We start from the raw sequence: 25,993 nt of genomic DNA, 5'->3' as shown, positions 1-25,993 counted from the left end.
CGGGACCCGTTAATCGGGGGTTCAGGGGCTTCCTGGGTGGGCTATAAGAGCCCCTATCTCGAATAATACAAAAGAAACCATGATATAGGGAGTCGAGAGGCGACAGCCTCCGAGGCCTCTAAGTCTGCACCCTCAGGTCCTTTGCCAGTTGTGGCAGACGGAGGCACGTGGCCAGTCAAATGCCAGAACCCAGCAGCGGGGAAGCCCGCGCGGGTCACAAAGCCACCTGAACCTCTCAACTGCAGCAACGAGCCGGGGGCGTTACCTCTGCGTCTCTGCACAGGAGGCGGAGCCGGGCGCCTCTTTTCCTTCCCCAGAACCGGGGACAGCCGGCCGATGCCCAAACTTTCCCGGGTGCGGGGAGTGTGGCTGGGGTGGGGGAGGCGGGTAGGAAGGCGCGGCGGCCGGGGCTGTGGCTGAGCCCTGGGCGGGCTGTGGGGCGGAGCGGCCCGGGCGGCGCCGCCCTCCAGGTGCCGGGCGGGGGCCGAGACCAGCGCCGCTGCAGGGAGAGCAGGCCGGGCCATGACCCCCGCGGCCCACGGCTGCAGGCGCGTCGCCTGGTGTCCCTCACGGCAGCCAGCGTCCGCGCCCAGCGCGCCCCAGGAAGCGGTGAGTGTGCGTGCGCCGTGCGCGCCACAGAGGACGCACGGGGACCTGGGGTTTGGCGATCTGGGACATAGGGAGGGACCGAAGACTAGCGAATCTCAGTATCGTGGAGACCTGGGACGATGGGGACCCCGAGGTGGGGAATCCTAGACGGTGGAGACCCGGGTTGCGGAACCCAAGAGGGGAGGGAGCACGGGGTGGAGTGGAGACGGGGGAGGGGTAGCCTGTGGAGACCCCAAGGTGGTGGGGACTCCAGAGTGATGGGAGACCCCTTAGCCCCTGGCGTCCCACAACTTCCTGCAGACTTCGCTGATCAGCTGGGCCTCCTCTAGCCGCGTGTCTGACACCGGCTGGGGGCGTGTCCCGCGCGTGGCAGCCTCAGGCCCCTCTTTGCACAGACCAGGTTGTCAGGTTGCTGAGCAGTCGGCAAGGTGGGGGCAGGAAGCCTCGGGAGAAACCGCTTCCCTCCACCAAGTGTTTCGAATGTATTATTGATGAGCTGCCTCGCTTAGGGGCGCCCAGTACATCAAAGCAGCTTCGCGACCGCAAAGGGCGACACGCTCGAAGCAGGCACTTCTCTTGGCAGGGCTGGCCCTGGTAGATCTGGGGAGGGCGCTTATTAAAAAGAGGACCCGCAGGTCCCCTCGGGGACTTTGAGGGCAGGAAGGACTCATGGCCTTTGCCAAGAGAACAGTGGAGCGCAACGTAGGAGTCGTTCCGGCGAGAGTATAGAAATGTTAGAACACGCCCTGTTTTACAGATAAGGAAACTGAGTCCCAGACGGCTTCTCCTGAGTGGCAGGCTCTGATGTCTCTCTCCAGCCTGAGACATTTCTCTAGTTGTGCTAGCAGCAGAGAGGACCTCTTCCCTATCCAGATCCCTTTCCTAGCCAGAACACAAAGTAGCCTGGTCCTGTCGTGGTCCCCCTCCCCCAAGTCCCCCTCCCTGAGGTCCTGGCCCTCTGCACAGGAGAAAGGCTGTGTATTTATGGAAAGACTTAATCCCTTCACCAGCCCCAAGGCCGTGGAAAGCTGTGTCGAATCTGTCCCTGGAAGGCCTCAGCTGGTGGGCACACACCAGGCCAGAGTGTGCGTCCCCTAGGGAGGTGTAGGTCACTTGAGAGACTTAAAAAGCAGCTCCGTCCTCCTGGGCTGAGGACGCTGAGACGTTAGTGCTTAGCCAGCAGTTGGCCCGTGCCAGACCTGCTCCGGTGGGGGCTGTCTTCACACTCACAATATCTCTCTAACCAAAGCCGACTCTTGTCCCCATTTTAAAGGCAGAAAACTGAGGCAGGAAGGTTGATAAATCCAGGTGTTAGCCCTGAGGCAGCAGGGAATGGTTCTCATTTTAGGGATTAGTGGGGGGAGGCTAGGCCAGGCCTGTAGAATCATGGGAAATAAGCCCACCATAGAGACTGATAGAGGATTGCCCACTCAAGAGAAGTCTACTTCGAGTGTCAGTCTCCCAGGCCCCACACAGCCGTGATCTCACAACAGTAGCCACCAAAGTCACACTATCCTTCCCCCTGTCCCTGTTCTTAATCTTTTAGGGAAAAAAATTCTTTTATTTTTATGTGTACAAGTGTTTTGCTGGCACATGTCTATCCCCTATACATGCTTGGTGCCTTTTAAGCGCCTTGGATCCCGTGGAGCTGGAGTTACAGGTGGTTGTGAGCTAACATGGGGTGCTGGGAACAGAACCCAGGTCCTCTGCAAGAGAAATAAATGCTCTTAACCACTGACCCATCTTCTCCTCACACCACACCCCCCTCCATGTTCAGTCCTCACTGTTATAGAAAAACATCTGGATACTTTGTTACACTTTGTAGCACTGTGGACTTTATTGTTTAGCAGATGTTTTTACACAAAGTGGAGCATGGATATCCCCAAGTGGCACAGAGCAGGCAGAAGGCTGGTGGGAAGCCAGGGTTCGCCCTGTTGGCAGTCTTGGTGGTTGTTGGCCTCTTTAGCTTCCCTGAGCCTCTCAGGTTGGCCATTAGGCCTTGAAGGGAGGTACCCCAAGGCTAGTTCCTATTCTCAGCTGGAGCTGGAATTGAAAGAATTCTAATCCTGCCTCACAAATCTAGTGACTTTCCTAAAGAAGGAAGAAACTCAGATGCGGGTGTGCCCAGCCGGAAGCAGCTCCGTGTGGGAGCTTGGGAAACTGCTAAAAGACCAGGTTGCCCTGCCCTGCCTCCCCCAGCCTCTCGGGTCCACACACCTAACAGTCACACTCCTCCTTTCTGACTGCTCCTGCCCAACCTGGTTCTTAAAGGACGGCTTTGTTATGGAGGTAGGGCGAAGTGCCACTGTGACTCAGGCTCTCTTGGCAGAGGGCACTGGGCAGAGACCATGGTGAGGGGTGCTCCCAGCCCAACAGCCTGCCATTCAGTCTTAAATTCCTGACAGCTGATACCACCACACTCAGGACTACTACCACTAAAGTAGCCAAGTTTCCAGAGGAGGAACCAAAAGAGACCCATCTCAGGCCAAGTGCAGATTCATACTGAATCACAAACGATGTACGGTTTCCACACGGGACCCAGGCATCCTGCCTTCAGCCTGGAGCCTGACACTTCATCCCTCGGCAGCTCTAGCCCTGGAGCCCGGTCTCCCCCAGACACAGGCCGGAGCCTGCCTTCAATGAGCAGGTGGCCATCATAAGACGTCTGATTGTTTTCCATGTGTTGCAAACCTGTGAGAGCCAGGTGTCAAAGTCACTTCTGATGTAATTAGTCTCCAAGGCCCAGAGAAGCCCTCACTGCCCACTTTCTGAGGCTCAGAGTTTTGACTGTGTCATGTGCAGTACAGTGGGTGAGCCCTCGCTCACTCCTGCTCCGGAGGGAGTAGACCCCGCAGGAGAAAGTGGGGTTTTCTAACTGCCTGCTTGTCAGTGGGGGAGGATCTGGCCACTATTTGGTGATGAGGTTTTATGTCTCCAAGCCCATTGCTCTGAAGGGACTGGAAACAGAGCTCAGTTACTCTAAAGGGAAGCTCTTCACCCTGCACAGGTGTCAAGTGAGAGACTTCACACCCGGGTCCCCTCCCAGAATAACCAGCAGCCTGTCATTTCCCTCTGTTCATTTGCTGCCGGCTGAACTGAGAACAGGGTGACCCTGGACCCCACTGTCAGGAGGAGGAGGGAGTTCTTTTGAGACCAGGTCTCACCTGACCCAGTCAGGCCTCAAGCTCCCTATGTAGCTGAGGCTAGCCCTGAATTCCTTATCTTTGAGCCTCCACAATCCTAAATTGCTGGGATCACAGGTGTGCAGCACCGTGCCTAGCTCGGTGTGCATTTCCCGTGAACAAGTTTGTCCCTCACAAAACAATGGCTCCATGGTACCACCTAAGATAAGCTTTTCCCTTTTCCATTTTTGTCATGTGTGTGGGCATGCATGAGGGTGGGGGTGCATACACATATGCATGCATGGGCATGTGGAGGCCTGAGGTTGATGTCAAGGGTCGTCCATTGTTCTTCAGCCTCATTCATTGAGTCAGGATCTGTCAATCAAAGCTAGAGCTCATGGATGTGCTTCTCAGCTAGCTCTGAGGATCCCCAGCCCTGCGTTGAGACCCATGGGGATCTAAACCCTGTTTGTCATCCGTGCATTGCAGGCCTTTAGCTGCGGAGACATCTCCCCAGCCCCGGGGAGTTTGGTTTGGTTTGGACCTACACTTTGCAAATGTGTACTCAACTCTGTCCCCCAGCCTCAGCCTCAAAGCAGGTCCCACTCAAAGCTGGCTCTCCTCCCCCGGCCCCCACCACTTTGACTTCTTTTCTGGCATATTCCAGGCATGACAAAGACCTCAACACCCTCACTGTTGGTTCTGTGCTCTGTTGGGTGGCTGAGACCAACTCCCAACTGATGGAACAGGCGGAGCCAAGCTCCAGAAAGGGAGTGCGCACCCTGCGGTGTGCCAGACTGTTGTGAAGGGCGCCTGCTGAGGTGATTGACAAGCTGGGCTTAGGAGGACCCTGAGCTCCTGATCCTCCTTTTGAGTATCCCAAGTGCTGGGCTTCCTGCCGGCCAGACAAGCTTACCTCTACTCCTTCACCACCCTCCCCACTTGTTGGCAGAGCCCTAGTTTTCAGATCCCCTGTTCCGCCTGCCCTGCCACTGTGGAAGACACTTCGGAGTGGAGTCTGTCAATTTGACATGGCAGAGTCAAGTGTCCTATGGGGCCACCTTTCCGCCTGTGCTAACCAAACAGCAATTGCACCAGAATCTGACTTGGAAAACCTGTGACTGTGCACTGGGTGACTCACAAGAGTATGGCTGGCGACTGTGTCAACAAAGACCACCCCAGCATGGGTGTCAACTCTTAAAAGCTGGGACCCTGAGCTCTCTACATGACTTGCAGCCTCTCTGCAGGGCGCTGAGCCTGGTACAAAGCAGTCCTTACCACTCATAACCTGGTAGGAGGGACCTTGGGAATCTAGTTGGTTTGGGGTACTTCCTGGGACTTCTACTTTGTTCATTTCTGTGGTACAACGGCTATGCCTGCTCTGTACAAGGTCCCTGGTTCAATCCCCAGTACCACAGGTAGACAGTGAAATCAATGACTAAAAAGTTTGAAATTTGGCAGGCCAGGAGTTCTAATGGAAAGATTACCTGCTATGGTAGGTTTCATCAGCCCCATAGCCTGTGGGTCCTCCATCTCTGAGGCCCTTACAATGATTGCTTCTGTATCCTTATCCCTGACCCAGCTAGACTTTCCCAGCCAGCAGCACAATATTCACCCCAGATGTGGTCAGCAGGCACTGTGACCTCACAACTGGCTTGTTTCAGCACCACTTCCTGTTGTGTGCCCAGCTGGCCAAGTAGGGGCCTGGCCACAAGGGCCAGTACAGTGACATCCCCCACCCCTCTCTGAGCACTCTCCTTTCTTCACAGGCCCACAGAGGCGACGTCATGGGGCTGAAGCCCTCCTGTCTGAAAGGTAAGGCAGGGTGTGGGGTCTGGGACCAAGGGGCACGGGAGGGCAAAGAGAGGGAAGCCAGGGAGGAGATTGTACAGGGGGACCCAGAGGTCTGGGGCGCTGGCCTAGACTGATGAGACACCTCTTAAGGCAATCTGTGTATAGAGTAGGGATGCTGTAAATGCTCGTTTTGCCTCGTGAACTCCTCCAGTCCTTCCTTCACCAGAGGTCGGTACCCCAGGGCTTTAACTTCCTCCTCAGAGGGAAGATCCCAGAGAAGAAAAGGGTACCTGGTGAGGGAAAGCCAGGCATAGTCTGGGAGTTGCCTTCCAGAACACTCTGAGTGCCTGTCATCACGCAGGCAAAAGGTCAGCTTGGCTAGTTCTGCACTGGAAAGCTCAAGAAGGACACGGAGTCAGTGAGAGGTGTTGGTGGAGGTGGCCCAGATCTTTGTTCTGATGTCCAGAGGGAAGCCAAGGCACCATAGCCCCTGTAAAAGACACCCAAAGCCCCTCTGGCACAGGCATGGTCCCCACCGTAACCTCCAAGCCTTAAGGTCCAGACCAGCCCTGGGCAGCCCTGCTGGTACCATAGGCACGGCCCTAACTGCTCGTCATTAACCAGCTTGGCGATGGCGCCATCTGTCCCCACAGCTCTCGTGGGCTGCAGAGCCATACCAGCCTCACACCTCACTGTCTGCTCCGTATTCTAATGGCTGCTGCCAAACAAAAACTCACTACCCCACATGCTCAGCCACTGGCCTAACAGACACCAGGTTTCCCTCCCTGCCCACCCCGGGCTCCTTTCCTCAGCTTTCTCTTATCCTTCTGCCCTCTAAGATCAGCCTGCCCAAAGCTCTGGAGACCAGAGCCGTGTGGCCTTGATTTCTTTGTCTGTAAAGTGGGGTCATAACAGGTTGTGTGTGTGTTCCGGAGTGCCAGGCTCCCAGCACTTAGGTTGCCCCTGGGGTGCAGCTCTTGTCTTCTGGTCTCTGGGCCTTCCAGCCCTTTCTCTGACATCACTGACTGCAGTTAACATGAACAAGGTGAGCGTGACAGTGATGGTGGACACCTCTAATCCCAACCCCTGGAACACAGAGGCAGGCAGGTTTATGAGTTCGAGGCCAGCCTGGTCTACAGAAGGAGTTCCAGATCAGCCAGGGCTACACAGAGAAACTGTATCTCAAAAACAAAACAAAAACCAAAAAACTATGAACTATAAACAAGATGAACTTCTAGGAAAACAGAATCTCTGCATACCCCAAGGCCCCCCACCCGCAGCACCCCCCACCCCCACCCCTCCAGCTCCCCATCCTGCCCCCCAAGAGCAATGGAAAAGCTGGGAAGAAGTGGAAAGATGTCTCTTGAGCTTTCACTTTGTGTGTGGGCGGGGCATATTTAAGACAGCATCCAATTGGCCCAACTGAGGTCTTGTGCCTTGGCCTGGGAGTGTGGGGCATCCTGACTGACAGCTCCACCTGGAGGGCTAGCAACAGGAGCACCTCAAGGCTTGCAAGAAGCCCTTACTGCACTGTGGCTGGCTGGCTCTGGGACCCCAGACTCACAGGAGAACGAGTGCCCACGTGTGGGAGTGGCTGAATGAGGGACAGCTGGTGGCAGGGGGTTTAAAGCCTGAATAGGTTCTTCTCTTGCTGTGGCCGTGAGTCTTAGCCTCACCATGGCTGTGGGACCCTCCCTGTCATGTTGCTGTGTCCTCTGCTCATCATGGCTGTGAGTTCACCCCTCTCATATGCCCGGCACAAAGCATGTCTGGGATGTCCCTGTTCTGTAACCACGCAGAATAGGCTTAAACTGCATCCTGATGACCCGTGAGTGCAGTTTGTTATAGAATGTCACTGTGGGACATTGCCCCCTGCCCGGACATCTTGCCTCTCTACATTACCAACAACTCTAATGCCTTGTGCATGTGGACTCCAGGCTTCTAAGAGATTCTCGCACCTCATACACACGGACTACTCTTTTGTCTGACTGTGTTCACTGGGCATTGCAGTCTCTAGGCTCAGTGCATTGTGGCACCTGCCTCTGTGTCCTTGGATTAGATGACCTTTCATAGTGTGGATTTTCAGTGAGCTTCACGTTACTGCCACAAAACACCTGAGATAAACAGCTTACAAAGAGGAAAGGTTTACTGTAGCTCACGTTGTTCCGTCCATGGTCACCTCGGGCCTGTGGGTACAAGCAGGTGTAATTGTGTGTGAGGAGTATTAAGAATGAGAGATGCTGATAGGAAATCAGAAAGGTTGGGCCAGAGGTCACGGTCTTAGTATATCCCTCGAGGGCATGTCCTAAATGGCATAACTTCCCACTGGGCTTGTCTTTTACAAATGTCCCCATGGGCTAGGAACCAGGACATGACACATGGAGCTCATGGGATACTTATGATCTAACTAGTCATGTCAAGTACATGTAATCCCACCACTTGTGAGGCTGAGGTAAGAGGCTGTCTGCACGTTTGAAGCCAGCCTGGGCAAACAGTGAATCCCAGGCCAGTCTGGGCTATGCCGTCACCCTAGTGAAAAGGCAGTAGACTCGGGGTCAGCAGGATGGGATCTGCTTTATTTTTCTCCCACCCGTCAATGAGGACTGGCCTGGTTATATCAGGATGTCTGAAATAGTTCAACCCCATACACGGACTGATCTCCGACAGGACACCCCTCCCTCCCACACCGAACCTAAAAGCCACACTGTACCGAGAGCCCCTGGGGCAGGAACTTTGCAAAGGACCCTTCGAGGCGGCACCTCCTGCAGTTTTCATTGTGCGGTTTGGGTGTCTTCGACTTGTTCAGCCTCAAGTCACTCAGCCTTGGTCCCCAAAGGTGAGGAAGCAGTTCCACAGAGGCCTGGGAGAGACTCAGGGCATGGACTGACAGACAGAGGACCCAGAGACTCCTCTCTGTATACTGTGTGAAGACCTGACTGACCTGCCAGCCCCTCCACCACCCACCATGGAGCCTGTGTGCTCCCTCCCTCCCTCTTTCCCTCCACCACACACACACACACACTCACACACACTCACACACACACACACACACACACACTCACACACACACACACTCACACACACACACACACACACTCACACACACACTCACACACACACACACACACACACACTCACACACACACTCACACACACACACACAACACGCAGAGTTATGTTATCCCCACAGGCCTAGTCATGGCTCAGTTTTGTGTCTGGCCAGCTCCAGTGTAACAACAGGTTTGGCTCTATGTAGCGCTGTGTGTTCTGTTTTGTTTCCTTGAGACACTGTCTCATGTAGCCCAGGCTAGCTTCAGGCCCTACATCGCCAAGGATGGCCTTGTGTTTTATATTGTTGCTTTTGTTAGGTAAGTCATATTGGATATCTTGGCGTGATGATGATGATGATTTGTTTGGATTAAGCCCCAGGAATCAGAATGGCAAATGACAATAAATTGTTAAGTTTGACTCGGCTCAGCCTGGGAAAGGCTCTTTTCTGTGAATTCTATATAGATTAAGTTATTTGTCTCTATGACAAGGAGGATAAAGCCCAGAGAGGGAGTCCAGTTTCCCTGGGATCACACAGCCTTGGCCCAGGCAGGATTTGAACTGTTCCTGAAGTCTTGTTCCAGTTACCCTATCATCAGCGGCTCTTTTGTCTTTTCCTCTTTGCTTCTGTTGCAGTTGTTGGGCTCAGCCCACCCCATCCCAGGATGCTGTCACTGGGAGATCCTTAGCTGGTCAACCCTTCAGTCACCTCATTCCAATAAGTCTGGATCACTCTGGGGCCAGTTCACCCCTAGAGGTGGGTGGGGGTGGGGTGGGGGTGGGGCTGATGTCACTCACAGGGCAGCAGAGGCAAGGGACCCAACCTAGGCCTACCTAGGTTCTCCGTCCATGGGGCTCAGCTTGTTCCCAGTCAATCTTCCTTGTAGGTCGCCTAGCTCAGGCTACCTCAGGCCTCCAAACCAGCTCTGCTCCCTGCCAGAGCGTGCACATTGCACGCTGCACGGCCCAGCATCCTGCTGCCCAGAGCCTGGCTCAGCTTCGCATTCCAAACTCAGTTCCCGTACATCAGCATGCCTCTCTGTGTGTCTCTGGGCTCAGAGTTCTCAGAGACATCCTCCGCTCAGCCACACTGTGGATTGATTGGTAGTCTCTGGAGACGGAAGAATGGTGAGCTAGGGGCTAGCCTGGGCTACACAGTGAAGCCCTATTGAAAAACTAACCAACCAACAAATTAATTACGTTTGGGCTGGAGAGATGGCTCAGTGGTTAAGAGTACTGACTGTTCTTCCTAGAGGTCCTGAGTTCAAATCCCAGCAACCACATGGTGGTTCACAATCATCTGTAAGGGGATCTGATGCCCTCTGCTGGTGTGTCTGAAGACAATGACAGTGTGCTCATATAGAAAATAATTACCTTTTTTTTAAGAGTACTTGTTCTAACAACTTGTTCCTACTGGTTTTGAGTCCTTACTACTTACACAGTGGCTCACAATTGGTCCATAACTCCAGGTCCAGAGGTCCAACACCATCTCCTAACCTCTGTCAGCACAGATGTACATGCAGAACAATCGCACACATACAATATACAAATATTCTTTTTTTGGTTCTGTTTTTTTTTTTTTTTTTTTTTTTTTTTCTTTTTTTTTTCTTGCTTGAGGCCAGGCCATAAACAACCTGTGACAAGGTAAGGCTTATACATACGTTTAGGGTTTTCATGGGTTTGAGAATTTTTGAGTAGGAATGGGAATCTCTCAGTTCCCAAATCAACCTCAGGTGATTGTTTATTAGAAAAGCTGTGAAAAGCCTAAGGGCTGTTGTCCTTGGGTGGTCTCAGACCACCAACCTTTTGGTTAACAGCCTAACTCGCTCACTAACCGACTTCATGACTGAAACGGTTAAATATCTTTTTAAAAGATAATATATTTCCTTTTAGAAGACTTGATTATTTTCAGTACATGTGTGGGCTCAGATGAGGCCAGAAGAGGGCATCTAATCCCCTAGAGCTAGAAGTCCAGGTGATGGTGAGCTGTCTGCTGGGGGTGCTGGGAACCAAACTCATGTCCCAGATCCTCTGTAAGGACAGCAAGTGCTCCTCCCTCTGTGCTCCTCACCAGCCTCCCACCCCAGAGTCTAACTTCTCAATGACACCCCTTGGCTCCTACAGTGCCACCCACCTCAATGACCCCTGCTTCTTATACCTGCTCTTCCCCCACAGCCTGCTTCCCATCATCCCTCCTGTCTCAGGGTCTTTGCACCTGCTGGCCCCTCTGCCCGAGATACAGGTTCCCATACCCAGGGGAGCTCTGGTGTCAGTCAGTCCTTTCTACTGTTGGGGTCCCTTTGGGCTCCTCAGCTTCTCTCTTTGTACCCCCTTTGTCTGCAGCCTGGACCATATGTTCACATCACCATAAATGTCTCTTCTTAGGGTCCCCTCGAAGCAATGGCAGAGAATGGGTACTCACTGTACTTGCTGGTAAAAGAAAGTCTGCCCCAGTTTACAACCCTGGTCTGGGCTCCACCCCCAGAGCAGACAGAGAACAGGCAGTTAGCCTTCTGCAACCCAGTGTGTCCTAGCTTCTGTTCTGGGCTCAGACACACCCAGATTCCTACCCCATGATGGTGGCATTGCCAGCCATTGAGGCTTGGACTCCTCAGTCCCTTGGAAGCTGGAAGGAATTTTATAGATAGAGATGTTAAAGGCCAGGAGGTCGGGGAGTTTGGTCCTTGCAGGTGTGTTAGCCGAGGATCTTTGTTGAGCTCACACTAGATTTGAGGAGGTCTCTCTTCACTCCAAAGCCAGTGGTTGGCATCTGTTTCCCTGTGGGGGCAGAGAGAGGGAGAAGATGACCATGAGAAGCTGTGGCAGAGGCTGAGATCTGGGAGCCACTTGGAACCAGGAGAGGCAGAAAGGAGATGCCCTAGGCCTCCCTAGCGTCGCTGGCCCCAATACCAGCTTCATTGCAGGCTGGTGGCCTCCAGAGCTGTGGGACATAAAGCCCCACTGTCTCAGTCACACAGTTTGTGGCCATTTGTTAAACAAACCTTAGGGCACTTGCCCATGCTGGACAAGAAAAATGTCAGCCCAAGTTGTTGACAGAGCGGGGCCCAGTCCATCTATACAAAGTTGGTCAGCCAGTCTGTGACCTCCTGGGAGCTCAGAAGGAAGAGGGTGAGGGGGGCCACATCTCCATTGTCACCACTTCTAAGGCAACAATTCTCAATCTGTAGGTTGTGACCCCTTGGGGGGAGGAGACACATAAAACCATCAGAAAACGTAGACACTTACATTAGAATTTATAAGAATAGATTCCAGTTGTGAAGTAGCAACAAGAACGCTCTTATGGTTGAGGTTACCACAGCATCAGGAAGGTTGAGAACTACGGGAGAGAGAGTAGTGTGGCCTCCAGAGAGAGTACTGGCCAGCCACGGCCCCTCCTGGCCCCTCCTCGGCTTTTAGAGGGAGGCTCCCTCAGAGCTAAGCCTCTTAGCTTTGAAAGCCAGACTCTAAGGCTCTACAAGAGGAAAGGAAGAGGGAGAGCCAGCCCCACCCTTACCCCTAACCATGGCCTACAGATTAAATCCTCTCAAGAGCACCAGCCAGCAAGAGTCGCCTAGGCTGGCACTTAAGCCCCAAGACCTGACAATAAGACCAGTGCACCGAGCTATGGGTAGGTAAATTAAATAAAGCATCTCATATTTCTCCTGCCCTCCATTTTTTTGATCAAGAGAACCTCAGGTAGTTGGTACCCCCACTCAGAACTTTGTAGCCCAGGTTGCAGCCTGGCTTCCCAGCAGATGGCCTGGTGTCATGTGCTGAGTCCCAACTATTCTTAACCCCCCCATAAACAATAATGTATAGTTATACATGTATGTATATGTAGGTTTTATACATGTATAATCTATGTGGATTTGACCTTACAGGTTTAGTACAGTGTGCTACTGGTATGCAGAGAAAATAGTCAGTGCTCTAGGCTAAAAAGCTTGGGATTTCTGCACAATGGTAAACCGGGGTACATGTCTTCCGAAGCTGGCAACACAGCCAAAGTCCTCAGAATGCATATTATATGTGTGTTTATGTGTGTGGTATGTGTTTATATGCATTTGTACATGTTTGTGTGTGTGTATTCTATATTTATGTATGGCCGGGTGGTGGCTCATGCCTTTAATCCCAGCAGCACTCAGGAGGCAGAGACAGACAGGTCTGTAAATTCAAGGCCTGCCTGGTGTATTATATGTATATGTGTGTGTTTATATGTGTATGTATGTGTTTATACATGTATGTGTATGTTTATCCATGTATATATTTTTCTGTAAAAAGACTGGTGTTAAGGATGTAGGTCAATTAACAATTTCAGCATTAAGCAGGTGGAGGCAGGAGGATCAGAAGTTCAAGGCCATCTTTAGCTATATAGAAAGTTCTAGTCTACCCAGGTTGGTCAGCATAGAGACCTGAAGACTAATCCAGATCTCCTTCTGGAACCTTCCGTACAGAGCCTGCCCAGGCAGGTCCAGCCCAGGCTGATCTATGAGTGTGATGATCTTGAAAGCCTGTTGGAAACTCAGGAGTGTGTGCTGATCAATCGATCCAGCCCCATCCCATGCCTGGGGGCAAAGTCCAGCTCCCTGCCAACTCTAGGACTTAACCCTTCTCTCCAGTGCTTACGCTAAGCCTCAGCAGCACCTGATGCCCTCAGGAATTAGGGCGCTCACCCCCGTAGCAGGAATCAAATGCCCTGCAGGAGCCACTTAGTGAGGACCCCTGGCTTGAAGCCATCAAGTCAGAAGGTGAGCATCACACTGGCTGTTTATTTGTCCAGACACACAGGCAGGATCGGGAGGCTGGCCAGCCTGCCCCTCCCAAGCCCGTTCCCTCCACTCCCCCTTTTAAAAGAATACTTTTGGTCAGGCGTGGTGGCACAGACATTAATGCCAGCACTCAAGGCAGAGGCATAGTTTGAGACCAGTGGCAACTGCACAGAGAAACAAGAATGTTCTCTCTCTATTCTGTGACAGTTCGGTGCATGTACATCCTTGATAGTTCCAGAGCCCTGTCAAGTGACCCCTGGCAATTGAACTTGGTGCCCCCCAACCCCAAACACCACATGGCAGTCAGAAATAGCCAATCTGATGTGAAAATGCCTTCTTAGGAGGAGCTCTGCTTTTTTTTTTCTTTTCTTCTTTTTCACTCTTTCTTTTTCTTTTATTTTCCTTTATTTTTGATGAGAGTTGGTTCCAGGCAGGCCTCCTCCAGCTCACAATCCTCTGCCTAAGCTTCTTGAGTCTTGTTTCCTTCCCAGAGAGATGAGGAAACTTCCTCAAAACACACAGCAAGTGGCCGGTATTCTGGAGGCGATGGGCTCTGGTGTGTGTTGCAGGTGTAACATTGTGGCTCCGACCTTCATAGTGTGTCAAAGACCAGAAGCCAACAGCTATCCGGTACCTGCTCTGGGGCCTGAACACATTCTGGGCCATTACCAAGAACAATGGCATACACACACACACACACACACACACACACACACACACACACACACACACACAATTTTCTTGAAACATAGCTTACTCCATATTCTTACTCCATAGAACTTACTTCATAGCCTAGGATAGCCTAAAATTCAATAGCCAGCCTCTTGCCTCAGCTTCCCAAATTCTGGGATTATACAGATTACCCCTGTGATTCCCAATTGCGGTTGATGTGTGTGTATGTGTGTGTGTGCGTGCGTGCGTTCGCGTATGTGTCCCACAACGAGAATGTCCCAGATATCAGAGAAACACAAGCCCCACAGAGTGGGATGTGGTGATGTACACACACTGTCAGCAGGCAGGAGGCTGAGGCAGGAGGATCAAGAGTTTAAGGACTGCAAAGTAGAACAGGGCCTTATCCCAAGAAATAAACAACTGAGACGAGAGACGGGGTGATTCTCCTGCCTCACTCTCCCAGGTGCTGGGACGGCGAGTGTGCCCTGTTGACCCAGAGATGTCAGACGTGTGCCATGAGTCCAGCTTTGCTTTTTTCCTGTGACTAAGCTCCTACGGTCACCCTCCTATGTCCAGTTTAGGGTTGGGAGGCCAGGAGAAAGGACCAGAGCTGCTCAGTGATGAGGCCAGGGCTGGACCCCAAGAGCTCTCTCACCACAGCTGAGACTCCAGCAGCCTTCCCTGAGGTCCCCGCAGGGCGGTTGGGACCGGGTGTGGACAGACAGGTGTCCAGGCGTGCAGGCAGGAGGTCAGCCCTTAGCTTGAACTCTCTGGCACCCTCCTCACAGGCTCCTCCCAGTGCAAGCTCCAGCTACAGATCCCTGACGCAAGCAGGAGCTTTTCCCTTAATTGAAAAGAGATTTTAAACCATCTCTGTTGGACCCAAGCGGCTGTGGAGAGGTAACAGTACCGGAGCCGTCAGCCGTCTCCACATCTGTGGTAACACTAGGCTTTCCCAGTGGTTGGAATTACAGACAGACACTGAAGGAAAATGAGCGGCTAGATGCTGCGAGAGAGTCTTAGCATTCTTTGCCTGCTCAGCCCCTAGTTCCTGCCCCAGTGCCTTTCTCTATCCTTTCTGCTGCTTTGATTGGCCCTCTCTGGACAGCCTCCTGAGCTCCCATCACCCCTCAAGCCACCAACCGTCTGTTGTTTTACCTCGTCCCTCATGTGGCCAAGCCAGACTCATGCCTGTGTCTCCAGGAGCCAGCGTCAGACCCATGTGACCACACTGTGTCGAAGCATGGTGGCCCTCCTAGGCGATGTGGTCTGTCCTCCTTCTAAGCAGACCCTGTAACCTTTGTGCCTCCCGTGTTGGGAAGAGTGACCTCAGAGCCCCCCAAAGAAATGGGTGAATAAGAAGCCCAACCCCCCAGCCATTTAGGGTTTTTTCGTTTTTTGTTATTTTAATATAGGGTGTCAAGTGAGCACACCCCAGACGGAAGCTTGGTGCTTTTACTCTGATGGAGGCAGGGCCTGACAAGATTGCCCAACTGGCACAAAGGGGAAGCATGTGATAGAGCTTGGGGAACGTCCAGGGTTGGGAAAAACAGGCACAAGGTCGGGGAGTTTTGTGGAATATTGGCTCGCTATCTCTGATAGAAAAATAAAATAAAAACATGTCTCACTCGGTTTCTGTTGCTGGAACCTGGAGCAGGAGGCAGGGGAGGCTCAGGAGGCAGGCAGAGAAACACCTATGAAATCCTTTTGATCTCAGTTCTGTGCCCAGCGCCTGGTGCGTGGCCTGGATCACAATGGGTGCACAATAAATGCCTGTTGTCGGGGCCAGAGCTCCTCCAGGGCCAGGGCTGGGGTTGTTCCTTTACCCAGAAGTGGGTCACAGGAGCCTGATGCAATAAACGGGCAGGGAAGACAGGCTTCGCCCCCAAGCTTATGGCCATGAACAAGAGGGAAGGCCGTGCTGAGCCTGAACTCCTGTTCTCTGGCGTCCTGAGTACAGGTGTGCACCGCCACACCCCTTTTCTATGTGATGCTGGGGATGGAACCCAAGGCTTTGTGTATGCCGGGCGAGCTCCGTGAGCTAAATTGCCGGCTAGCACCCACCCCAGCTGTCTTCCGAGAATGTAGGGCCCCTGATGGACACGTAGGTGGTTCTTCATTCCAGGTGCCTCTTATGGGTATTCCTGGGAGGTGCATTAGAAGGTACTCACCCAAATGACCTGAGATGAAGTTAAGGACAGACAGTGTAGCCCAGTGGTTTCTGCAATTCTTTATTACAGTTCCTCATGGCGTGGTGAGCCCCGCCCCCTACCCCAACCATAAATCAAGTGGCAACCATTTCGATGCCACTTCATAGCTATAATTTTGCTACTGCCAAGAACTATAATGCAAATATCTATGTTTTTCAACGGTCTTAGTTGTTTATGGGGTTTGCACGGGTCGAGAACCGCTGGTCTAGCCCCTCTGTGGGGTCATTATGTACCTCCAGCAGGAGAGAAAGCAGAGGCTGAAACAGTTGAGGCCACTGCCTAGGTAGATTGATGCTCAGCTTTTTCACTGGCTCATGCTGTACTGGGCTCACAGATGAAGACAATGGGCCGGCTCCCAATAGTCAGGGTGCAGTTTGATAAAGCACCAGTAGAGGGAACCCGTGAGCCATAATGCCCGCTCAGGGACAGAACTTTGAGTCTTGTGAGAGAGGGGCGGCCCAGGGAATGCTGAGAGCAAACCTTGCCCTGCACCTAGGATCCTGGGGTGTCCTAGGCAGAGGCTAGATGTGGGATCATGGGCATAAGCTTTAAGGCCAAGAATGAGAAACAGGGTCGGAAGCAGGGTTAGAGCCACAGGAGCTGTCAGTGGGGATATAGGCTCTGTTAACCTTGTCTGGGGAAGGTAAACAGCTTTGTATCCCCAGGCCCTTGCCAGCGGGATTTCTATAGGCCATCTCATCCACGTACATACATATGTACGGTTTCTATAAGGTCTATTGTTTATAGCCAGGGAGATCACAGCTCAGAGAGCCAAGCCACCCATTTCTACAGTCGCCCTTGTTTAGGAGTTCCCACCCTGAATCTCCAGGAAGCTTTACAGACAGGGAAAGGGAGCCAAAGAGCCAGAAGGAAGAAAGATGCATGTGGTGGCACACCTGCCACCCCCGCAGTGGCAGTTGCGGGTGGGGGATGAGACTCCCTAAGGCCAGTCTTGGCACTGGAAGCACAGGTTTTCAGAAGAAACCTCTCAGAGAATTCCCACAGACGGCTATGGGGTTGTCCCAGCCACAGCCAGCAGAGGGCAGATTTTAGCCCTGAGCCCGTCCTTACCAGGCTGTGACTCACGTGTCTGAGTTCAGCCTCTCTGGGGGCGGCTTAGCCCATCTGTGGAGTCTGGTCAGCATAGAGACTGGGGTATTGCAGAAAAGGAAAGCTCAAGGCTGGAGGTGGGGGGCACCCAGCCCTTGACACAGACCCAGACCACCTCCTGCAACAGGCTCCAGGCCTACCCCAAGCCTGGGTTTCTGGTCTGTGCCTGGCTTCACTTGTCCCCCTGGAAACAGGCTTCTAATAGCCCGAGGCCAGCAGGGAATTGAAGATGACAGCTCTGGCCCCAGGGCGGCTGGCATTTGTTTTTAATCTTTACAGTTGCCTAATCCTCCTGAGAGCTATGCTTCTGCCTAGAGGCTGCAATGCTGTGAGGCTGTGCTGAGCTGAGGGGCCAGGGACCTGCCCTCGTCTCTCCCTTTCTTCCTGCTCATCTCTCCTCAGTCTCCCTCTCTATTCCCTTCTTAAAACCCCTCTTCTTCCCTGTCCCTCCTCCCCCTTCCCTTCTCCCTCCCTCCCTTTCCTCCTCCTCCATCCTCCATGCCTCCAGCCTTTCTCCTGGGACCCATGAACTGTCAAACTGTCAGTTTAAGCTTCGGGCTCTGTCCTTAAGCCACACCCTGTTAGAATCTAAGTCCCTGGTGGCCAGAGTGTGACCCTGGTGGCCAGAGCCGTGACTGACTCGTCACTGTTGTGTCAGTCAATGGGGGAGGGGGAAAGGGAGCTCTAGTGGGGAGGGGTCCGTCACTGTGGGGTGATCAGTACCTCTCACTCTCTTTTTAAGACAGGGGTTCTCTGTGTAGCCCTGGCTGTTCTGGAACTCACTCTGTAGACCAGGCTGGCCTTGAATTCACAGAGATCTACTTACCTCTGCTGGGTTAAAGGCATGCACCCGCCACCACCACCACCAACAACATTTTGTGTGTGTGTGTGTGTGTGTGTGTGTGTGTGTGTCTGTCTGTCTGTCTGTGCACACACTTGTGTCTGTATGTGCATTAGCATTTTTCTCCTTGTGTGTATGTCTCTGAGGGTTTTGGGTCCTGGAGCTATAGACAGTTGTGATCTGCCATGTGGGAGCTGGGAATTGAACTGAGCCTAGGTCCTCCCTGAAAGACCAGTCCATACCCTAAACTTCTGAGCCATCTCTCCAGCCCAGCATCTCCCTGTCGCTGCCATGTGACCAGGTGACAATGTGCACATGGTGTGAAGACGTGGTGCTGACACGTGACGATACTCAGTGTCCTGTGCTGTCATGGGTTGGATTGTGTCATCCCAAGATCTGTCTGTGAAGACGTCTTGGGGGCGCAGGCCTACAGTCTGAGCACGGATGGGCCTGAGACGGGAAGATTGAAACCTTGGGAATCCAGGGTTATGTAGTGAGACATATCGCTCTCAAAATTAGATAGATAGATAGATAGATAGATAGATAGATAGATAGATAGATAGATAGATAGGAAGGACAGGGTTTTAACCAAAATGACCATTTAGGGATATGGTTCTTCAGCCATGGTGAAGGTGACTCTTGGCTGGTCATTGTCCTGTTCACTTACTGCTGAGGTGACTGGCCGGTACCCACAGGATGCTTGGGTCTTATCATGGGTGACCTGTTTACAGGCTCCTGTACTTCCTGTTGTCCTGGCTCACTCCAGGTTGAAGGCATTGATGTGGAGACTGATAATCTCTTTTTCTGGGGACTAGGACACTGTTGAAGCCCAGGGTGTCTCAGTCACTGTGCCTTCAGCCCTGAAGGAAGATGAGAGAGGCTTCTACATCCGGGACCTATCAGTAACTACTTAGACTGACATTCCAGGCATTTTCAGGCCTGCGGGCAGAGAGGGCTGGGAGACAGAAGCCAGACAAGGATGGTGGCCTGGGTCCACCCTGCCCTGCGCTCCCTGGCCCTGGCCTGCTGGTTCACAGCCTCCAGCAATTCTTTTTGGGTTTTATTGGCTTGTTTGTGTTTCTGGGACACACAAATAATTGAGCATTGGGCTGGAGAGATGGCTCAGCAGTTAAGAGGTCCTGAGTTAAATTCCCAGAAACCACATGGTGGCTCACAACCATCTGCAATGGGATCCGATGCCCTCTTCTGGTGTCATGAAAACAGTGTGTTCACATACATAAACTAAGCAAATAATTATTTAAGAATAAATAAATAATTGAGCTTGCATAGGTGTGCACATGTGTGTGTATCTGTGTGTGTGTCTTCTTTTTGTTTGTTTGTTTGTTTGTTTGTTTCAAGATAAAATTGTATATAACCCTGGCTGACATGGAACTCACTCTGTAGACCAGGCTCACCTCAAATGCACAGACATCTGCCTGCCTCTGTCTCCTGAGTGCTGGGATTAAAGGCCTGTGCCGCTCGGCTTAGCTTTTGTTTCTTGAGACAGTCTTACTTTATTTCTTGTTTGACCTTGGATTCCTTAGTCTCCTGCCTCAGCCTCCATGTACTGGGACCAAGGTTTGCCCCACGAGCCCAGGCTGTAGCAAACTCCAGGCTCTGAAGTACTTGGTGTCTTCCTAGGACAGTGTCTGACCTCCCACACAGCCAGTGGTCCATGGGAAGACAAGGACTGTCACTTCTGACCATTCTGTTATTTAGAATGAATCCCTCCGTCCCCTCCCCTCTCTGAGTCCCCTCCCCCGAGTCCCCTCCCCACTAGGACTGAAGCACCACAGCTCAGGGACATCCTGACAGTGGCCATGGCTTCCCTGGGATAAATTAGAAGCAGTGACTCCATGACTTTTTTTTTTTTTTCAGATTTATTTATTTTATGTGAGTGCACTGTAGCTGTCTTCAGATGCACCAGAAGAGGGCATCATATCCCATTACAGATGGCTGTGAGCCACCATGTGGTTGCTGGGAATTGAACTCAGGACCTCTGGAAGAGCAGCCAGTGCTCTAACCACTGAGCCATCTCTCTATCCCAGGGCTCCGTGGTTTTTTGTTTTTTTTTTTTTGTTTTTATAATTTTAGTTGCTCCCATCTCATTCTGCTTGGTCCCGGGAAGCTGACTGGGACCACGTGAGAATGACGGAAGGACAGACGGAAGAGCTGGAGTCAGGCTCTGTGTCCTCTGATGGAGGGCAGCTGCGGCGGGAACATTTCTTGTGTACAGTATGAGGAGGCGGGGTTAGCTAGTCTTGGTACCAGATCTTTGGTGTGAGGGAGCAACATCTGGACTGCAAACATCTAGGAGAGGGAAGCTGCTGTGAACATCCTTCCTCAGACCCAGAGAGACTTTGCCGTTTCTGTGGGTTTGAGGCACTGGGGTCCTTGACGTGGCTGTGCTCATTTCAACAATACAGTCATTCGGGGCTTCATCTGCTCTCCACGGCCCCAAGTCTGGTGTTCTTTAGGGTAAAGACAGGACGTCAAGTTTAAAGGTGTCTGAAGGTTTTGATTAATTAAACTCAGTTCCTTATTCTGCTCTACAGTCTGGGAGCTGATGGCCCTGAAGGTGTTTGTGTGTGTGTGTGTGTGTGTGTGATACAGGCTGGAAACTGGGCTGAGAGACAGCATAGCTGTGACCCGCATGTTTCAGAATTATCTTCATGATTCTCGGTTCTAAATGTGAACTGGTCTCTTCAGATTGGACTCTAAGGTCACCTTCAGTTTGGGACCTTACTGAGCATGGAGACACAATGGCTCAGTAGTTAAAAACACTTGTTGCTCTTCCAGAAGACCCAGGTTTGGTACCCAGAACCCATATAGTGGCTCACAAGCATCTGCATCTTGAATTTTAAGGGATGTGATGCTGTCTTCTGGCCTCTGTGGGCACCAGGCACTTAGTGCTTTTTATGTTGTCTGTGGTGGCTCATGCCTACAATCCCAGCTCTGGGAAGGTTGGGGTAACAGAGTCGCTTTGCATTTGTGGGCAACCTGACTGCTGTGTAAGTTCCTGCTTAGCCTGGGCTAGAATGAGATCTTGCTTCAAAAATGCAAAAGAGGAAAAAAACAAAAACCCAAGTCTTTTCTTCACGAAGGACTTCTCAGAGCCTTTAGCTGGCAAGGTTGTGAGTGTCCAGCAAGAAGACAAAAGTAGATGGGTGTGGTGTCATGGGATTCCTGGTATGATCAGATTCACAGGCTTGGCTGCTGTGTCACAGAGAAGGGATGGGGGAGCCAGGAAACCCAAAGAGGAATTGGAGAAGCACAGAGAGAGAAGGAAAAGACACAATGGGGAGGGTGGGCCAGCAGGCTGGGGTCTGAAGGTGTGAGAGGTAAGGAAGGGTGATGCTCTGGCTGCCGCTGGGTACCAGTGGATGCTGGTGGGTGCCAATGAAAGCTAGCGGCTGCTGGAGGGGGCAGGCAGGAAGGGAGGGAGGCGGGGCGAAGGACAGCAGTCTTCCTTCCTTTTCTATTGCTGTGACCGAACATGGTGGCCAAGGCAGCTTATTTATAAAAGAAAGCATTTAATTTTGGGGTTCACAGTTCCAGAGGGTTAGAATCCGTGACCATCACGGTGGTGGGAGCATGGCAGTGGGCAGGCAAGCATGGCGCTGGCTGAATCAGTAGCTAAAAGCTTACACCTGATCCGTAAGCATGAGGAAGAGAGAGGGCTGACTAGAAACAGCATGGGCTTTTGAAAGCTCAGAGCCCACCCCATAACACACTTCCGCTAATAAGGCCATGCCTCTTAATTCTTCCCAAGGAGTTTCACCGACACTGAGGACCAAGAATTCAAATATACCAACCTGTGGGAGCCATTTTTATTCAAACCACCACAAGCAGATTGGGGCCACTTACCTGAGAACTGTAGCTCGGTACAGGGAGAGCAGCTGGACTGTGTGAACGTTTGAAATGGGGCAGCCTGGGTCACGGAGCAAGGCCTTGTCTCACACGTGTGCACAAAGGACCAGAACTTTCCCTGAAGAGCCCTCATACAAAGGATATTCCCAGGGGCTGGGGGCATGGCTGAGCTGTCAAAGGCTAGGCTCTAAGGAGAAGCACGCATCCAGCATAGAAACCTCTAGAAAACACTCCTTAGGAGATGCCACTCAAGGGCGATTACTCACATGCATACCTCTGGGGACAGACAGAGCTCAGGGTCCTCATGGAGCTTCACAAGGTTGGGGATACCTTTCCATTCCTGAGCCTCAGTTTCCCCATCTGTGCAGAGAGAATGGCTGTGTCCCATTGTGGGGCATGGGCACTCTCAGAGTGAGGCAAAAGGGCTGAGAGACTTTGGCAGGCTCTGCCAGAGGGGCTGACGCTCTCTCTGTCTTGTCCTGTCTCCCTCAGGCTTTAAGATGTGTGTCAGCAGCAGCAGCAGCCATGACGAGGCCCCCGTGCTGAATGACAAGCACCTGAGCGTGCCCAACATCATCATCACACCCCCAACCCCGACAGGCGTGGGGCTCTCCCGGGATTCCAACAAGCAAGGTGAGAAGGCAACACCATATGCAGGAGACTGCTCCCAGGACCCCTTCTGTGCCACAGCCTGAACTGGTCCCCACCTTCCCCTGAGCTTGTTAACAGATGGTCAACTCTATGGCCCTTCTGCTCTGGGCCCCTCACTATTGAGGTGTGGCTCGCTGAGATGTCTGGCAGTTCTTGCTGGGAGGGTGATGAGTTGGTCTGGGCTGATCAGGGATCACCCATCCTCCATAGTGTTGGCTGCAGCAGCTTGGACAACGGGATAGATCAGGAAGCAGACCCATGCCAGGCTGTGGCTGTCCTTGGGTCTTCCAGAGGCGAGGGAAGACATGAAGTATTCCTGGCCAGACGGCATAACGGGGTAGGGTGTGGACTGGCATCTTGTCTGTCTCTTCCTGATGCCCCCTGAGCCAGCAGGAGAGAGTGCTCTCTTGTGCACTGAACAAAAATGCATTGAGCCGGGCCTGGTGGGACCAGGTCCTCAATCTCAGCTACTGGGGAAGGTCACGCAGGAGGATCACAAGTTTAAAGCTGTCTGAACTCCAAAGGAAGCTCAAGATAAGCCCAGGCAACTTAGCCAGACCCTGTCTCAGAATAAGTACTGGAAAGGGGTTGCATCCTGCACAGTGCTGGAGCGCTCAAGGCCCTGGGCTGTATTTATCCCCAAGACCAAAGGGAAGAAGGAAGCGATAGGTCGGTCGTGACTGGCAGTCTGTACTGAGAAAAATGGGTGGTTTTCACACAGCTGCTGGGGAGCAGACTTAATGTAGATCCTCGGCTACAGATGGGCAAACCGAGGCTCACAGAGGCTGGTGAACAAATGGTATAGAGATTTCATTGAGTCCCGTCAGGGTGGGTTGCCTCCTGAGGAAGCAAGTCCAAAAGGAATAATAGGTCTCAATGAGAGGTAAGGAACAGCAAGAGGGCAGACCCAGAGGACCACCCTGGATCCCTGCAGAGGGGCAGCCACACCAGGGACCTCGCCAGTCCATCAGGTCTTCCTCTGAAAGAAGCAGGCATCTCTCAGCATCACCGATGGAGGGCCAAGCTTCCAGCATGCGGGGCCCCCCTGGGGACAAGCCTGGCCATACCATCATCCTTTGCGGCTCTCCCAGAGCCCCTCACACGCCTCGGTTAGCTCTGGTTCTGGTGCCCTGGGCTGTAGGTATTATTTGTAGCTCCCCTTTAGAAATAGAGAAGGGGGGTCTAGGGAAAGAGAGGGACTCACCTGAGGGGGCACAATGGGGTGGGAGAGGAGCCAGGGTCCCAGTAAGCTTCTCTCCGTCACAGCCCTCTGCTTTGCCACAAGGATGCATCTCTCTCCAGGCCTCACAACCCCCTCCTGTAAAGCTCCCAAGGTCGTTATTTACCCCCACAGATTCGTGGAGTGACATTTCAACCCAAAGCTAAATGCTTTGGAGGCTGGTGAATCCTGGGAAACGTCCCCTTTAAGCCCGGACAACTGTGAGCTGGGTGGTTCCAGAGGGGTGGCCTGCAGGGTCTCTGGAAACTCACACTTTTTTTTGGCTCCACTATGCTTCTAAAATTCCTGAGCCTGAATTTCACCTGCTCCTCAGAGGTGCTGCTGTGAGTGACCCTGAACCTCAGTGTCATCTTCTGTGCAGGGAAGACAAGAAGTGGGAGACAGAGGTCTCACGAGGACCTCAGCCCTTGCACATGGCAGTTGATACTGCCTATGGGGGTGAAGACAGGGAACAACAGTAGACCAGGGCCCTGCAAGCTGGAAAAACTTATTACAATCTCCAGGGGTCCTGAGAAAGCACCCAAACAATGACACCTCCCTCAGATCTATAAACCTGAGGAGACTCTGATACCCCCCCCCCAGTCCCCAGAGAGGTCCCCGGTGTTGGGGGAATGTGAGGCACTGGGGATCCCTTTCATCCTCTGTGACTCTGATGCTCAGCTGTGGGAGGCTGGGGTGGTGACCTGAGGTGAAAAAACGTAAGGCCTAGAAAGAAAGTTGCCAGAGGAGAGCCCCCTCCCTGATGCTGCCCCTCTCTTTCTCCAGTCTGGATGGATGAGTTGGGGTCTTATCAAGATGATGGAGACTTGGAGCCTGAAGCCTGAGAAATTACCACGTGGTGAGACCTGTGTGGCAGCTCCCTGCCCGGCTGCCCCTAGCCCCGGGTGTTGGGGGCATGGCTACCTGAGCAGCTGGATGGGGGACAGCGAATTGGGCCCTGGACCAAGACAGGGATGGCCAGAAGAGCACAGCAGGTCGCTGGTCCCCAGCAGAGCAGACATCTGTGGCCTCCATGACTGTACCAACCTAGACCCTGGCTTGGTGAAGAGGAGGCCATCCTGCCCTACGGTCACTGTGACCATGGACCTCGGCCCTCGAGGCCACAGATCACAAGGACTTCTCGCCAGAGCAGGGCCTCTGTTTTTTACAAGTTGTTTTACAGGTATGGAACCTACATCCTGAGCGAGATTTATAAATAAAGCTCCTTTGTGACTTGTGGGTCCTGATTTTTGGGTTTGGGGAGTTGCCTTCCTCACCAGGATCAGGGGCGGGGTGACATCACAGGCAGTCAAGATTGGGAGCCCGCTGTGGCCGTGGAGTGGAAATAAAAAGCCCACAGAGATTGGGAAGCAGCCAGAGAACTGTTACTTAGAATAAGCAGCAGACAGGAAAGTGCCACAAGGGCAGCCGCTATTGGCGAAGACCCTGGAGGGGCTCGGTTACTGTTTGGGGCGTCCTTTCTTGGAGTGAGACAGACTGAGTGTGGTAGGGTTACTGAGGGTCATATGAGGGTGGTTTGTTTTCTGTAACTTATATATGTGTATACTCGAGCGTGGCGGAGTACCTCCTGCATGCAGTACCGACAGAGGCCAGAAGAGGGCGATAGATTTCCCCTAGAGCAGGAGTTACAGATGGTTGGGAGCCCACCAAGTGGGTGCTGAGCCTAACTCTGTGTGCCCATAACCACTGAGCCATCTCCCCAGCCCTAGGTTTTCGTTTCGTTTGGCAAATTAAAGTCCTCTAATCATTTTCTACTATGCAACACCCTGTTCTCATAATCCGTCTGATTTAAATCATGCAACAACTGTGTAGCTATGCATAAAGTAGTGAGCAGAGCTTCTCTCTAGAAGTTGCTTTCTTGCCCATGGACCCCCAAACTGGTTCAGGCTGGGTTGGCCCTCCTACCTGGGACCAAGAATGTGTCTGAATAGGAAGTATCTAAATTTGGTGGTTATCCATGGGAGGGGGAAACCTGACCCATGTTCAGAGACCGTGTAGTGTGGGTGTAGCCTGGTGCAGGTGAAGACTGAGGTTGTTTGGGGCATTCCTTGGAGGGGGAG

The 25,993-nt window shown here is 52.5% G+C and overlaps 1 protein-coding gene across 1 annotated transcript; it reads left to right on the top strand.

Moving 5' to 3' along the window:
• The first annotated feature begins 458 nt into the window (after positions 1–458).
• On the top strand, positions 459–25,110 carry LOC308436090 (uncharacterized protein C16orf74 homolog). Its single transcript, XM_080936883.1, has 4 exons — positions 459–609; positions 5,501–5,546; positions 22,535–22,675; positions 24,699–25,110. Exons 1-4 carry the CDS (start codon positions 523–525, stop codon positions 24,755–24,757), a joined length of 333 nt encoding a protein of 110 aa, XP_080793009.1. The 5' UTR covers positions 459–522; the 3' UTR covers positions 24,758–25,110.
• The last annotated feature ends 883 nt before the right edge of the window (positions 25,111–25,993 follow it).

This window comes from Micromys minutus (genome assembly GCF_963924665.1).
Source record: "Micromys minutus genome assembly, chromosome: 24".
Lineage (NCBI taxonomy): Eukaryota > Metazoa > Chordata > Mammalia > Rodentia > Muridae > Micromys > Micromys minutus.
This window is presented reverse-complemented; position numbering and strand designations above follow the sequence as displayed.

Excerpts from the sequence above, each read along its gene's own strand:
- LOC308436090 (XM_080936883.1), top strand. The coding sequence starts at position 523 with ATGACCCCCGCGGCCCACGGCTGCAGGCGCGTCGCCTGGTGTCCCTCA. Across the intron at positions 610-5,500 it reads CCAGCGCGCCCCAGGAAGCG|GCCCACAGAGGCGACGTCAT; the intron begins GTGAGTGTGCGT and ends CTTTCTTCACAG. Across the intron at positions 22,676-24,698 it reads CCGGGATTCCAACAAGCAAG|TCTGGATGGATGAGTTGGGG; the intron begins GTGAGAAGGCAA and ends CTCTTTCTCCAG.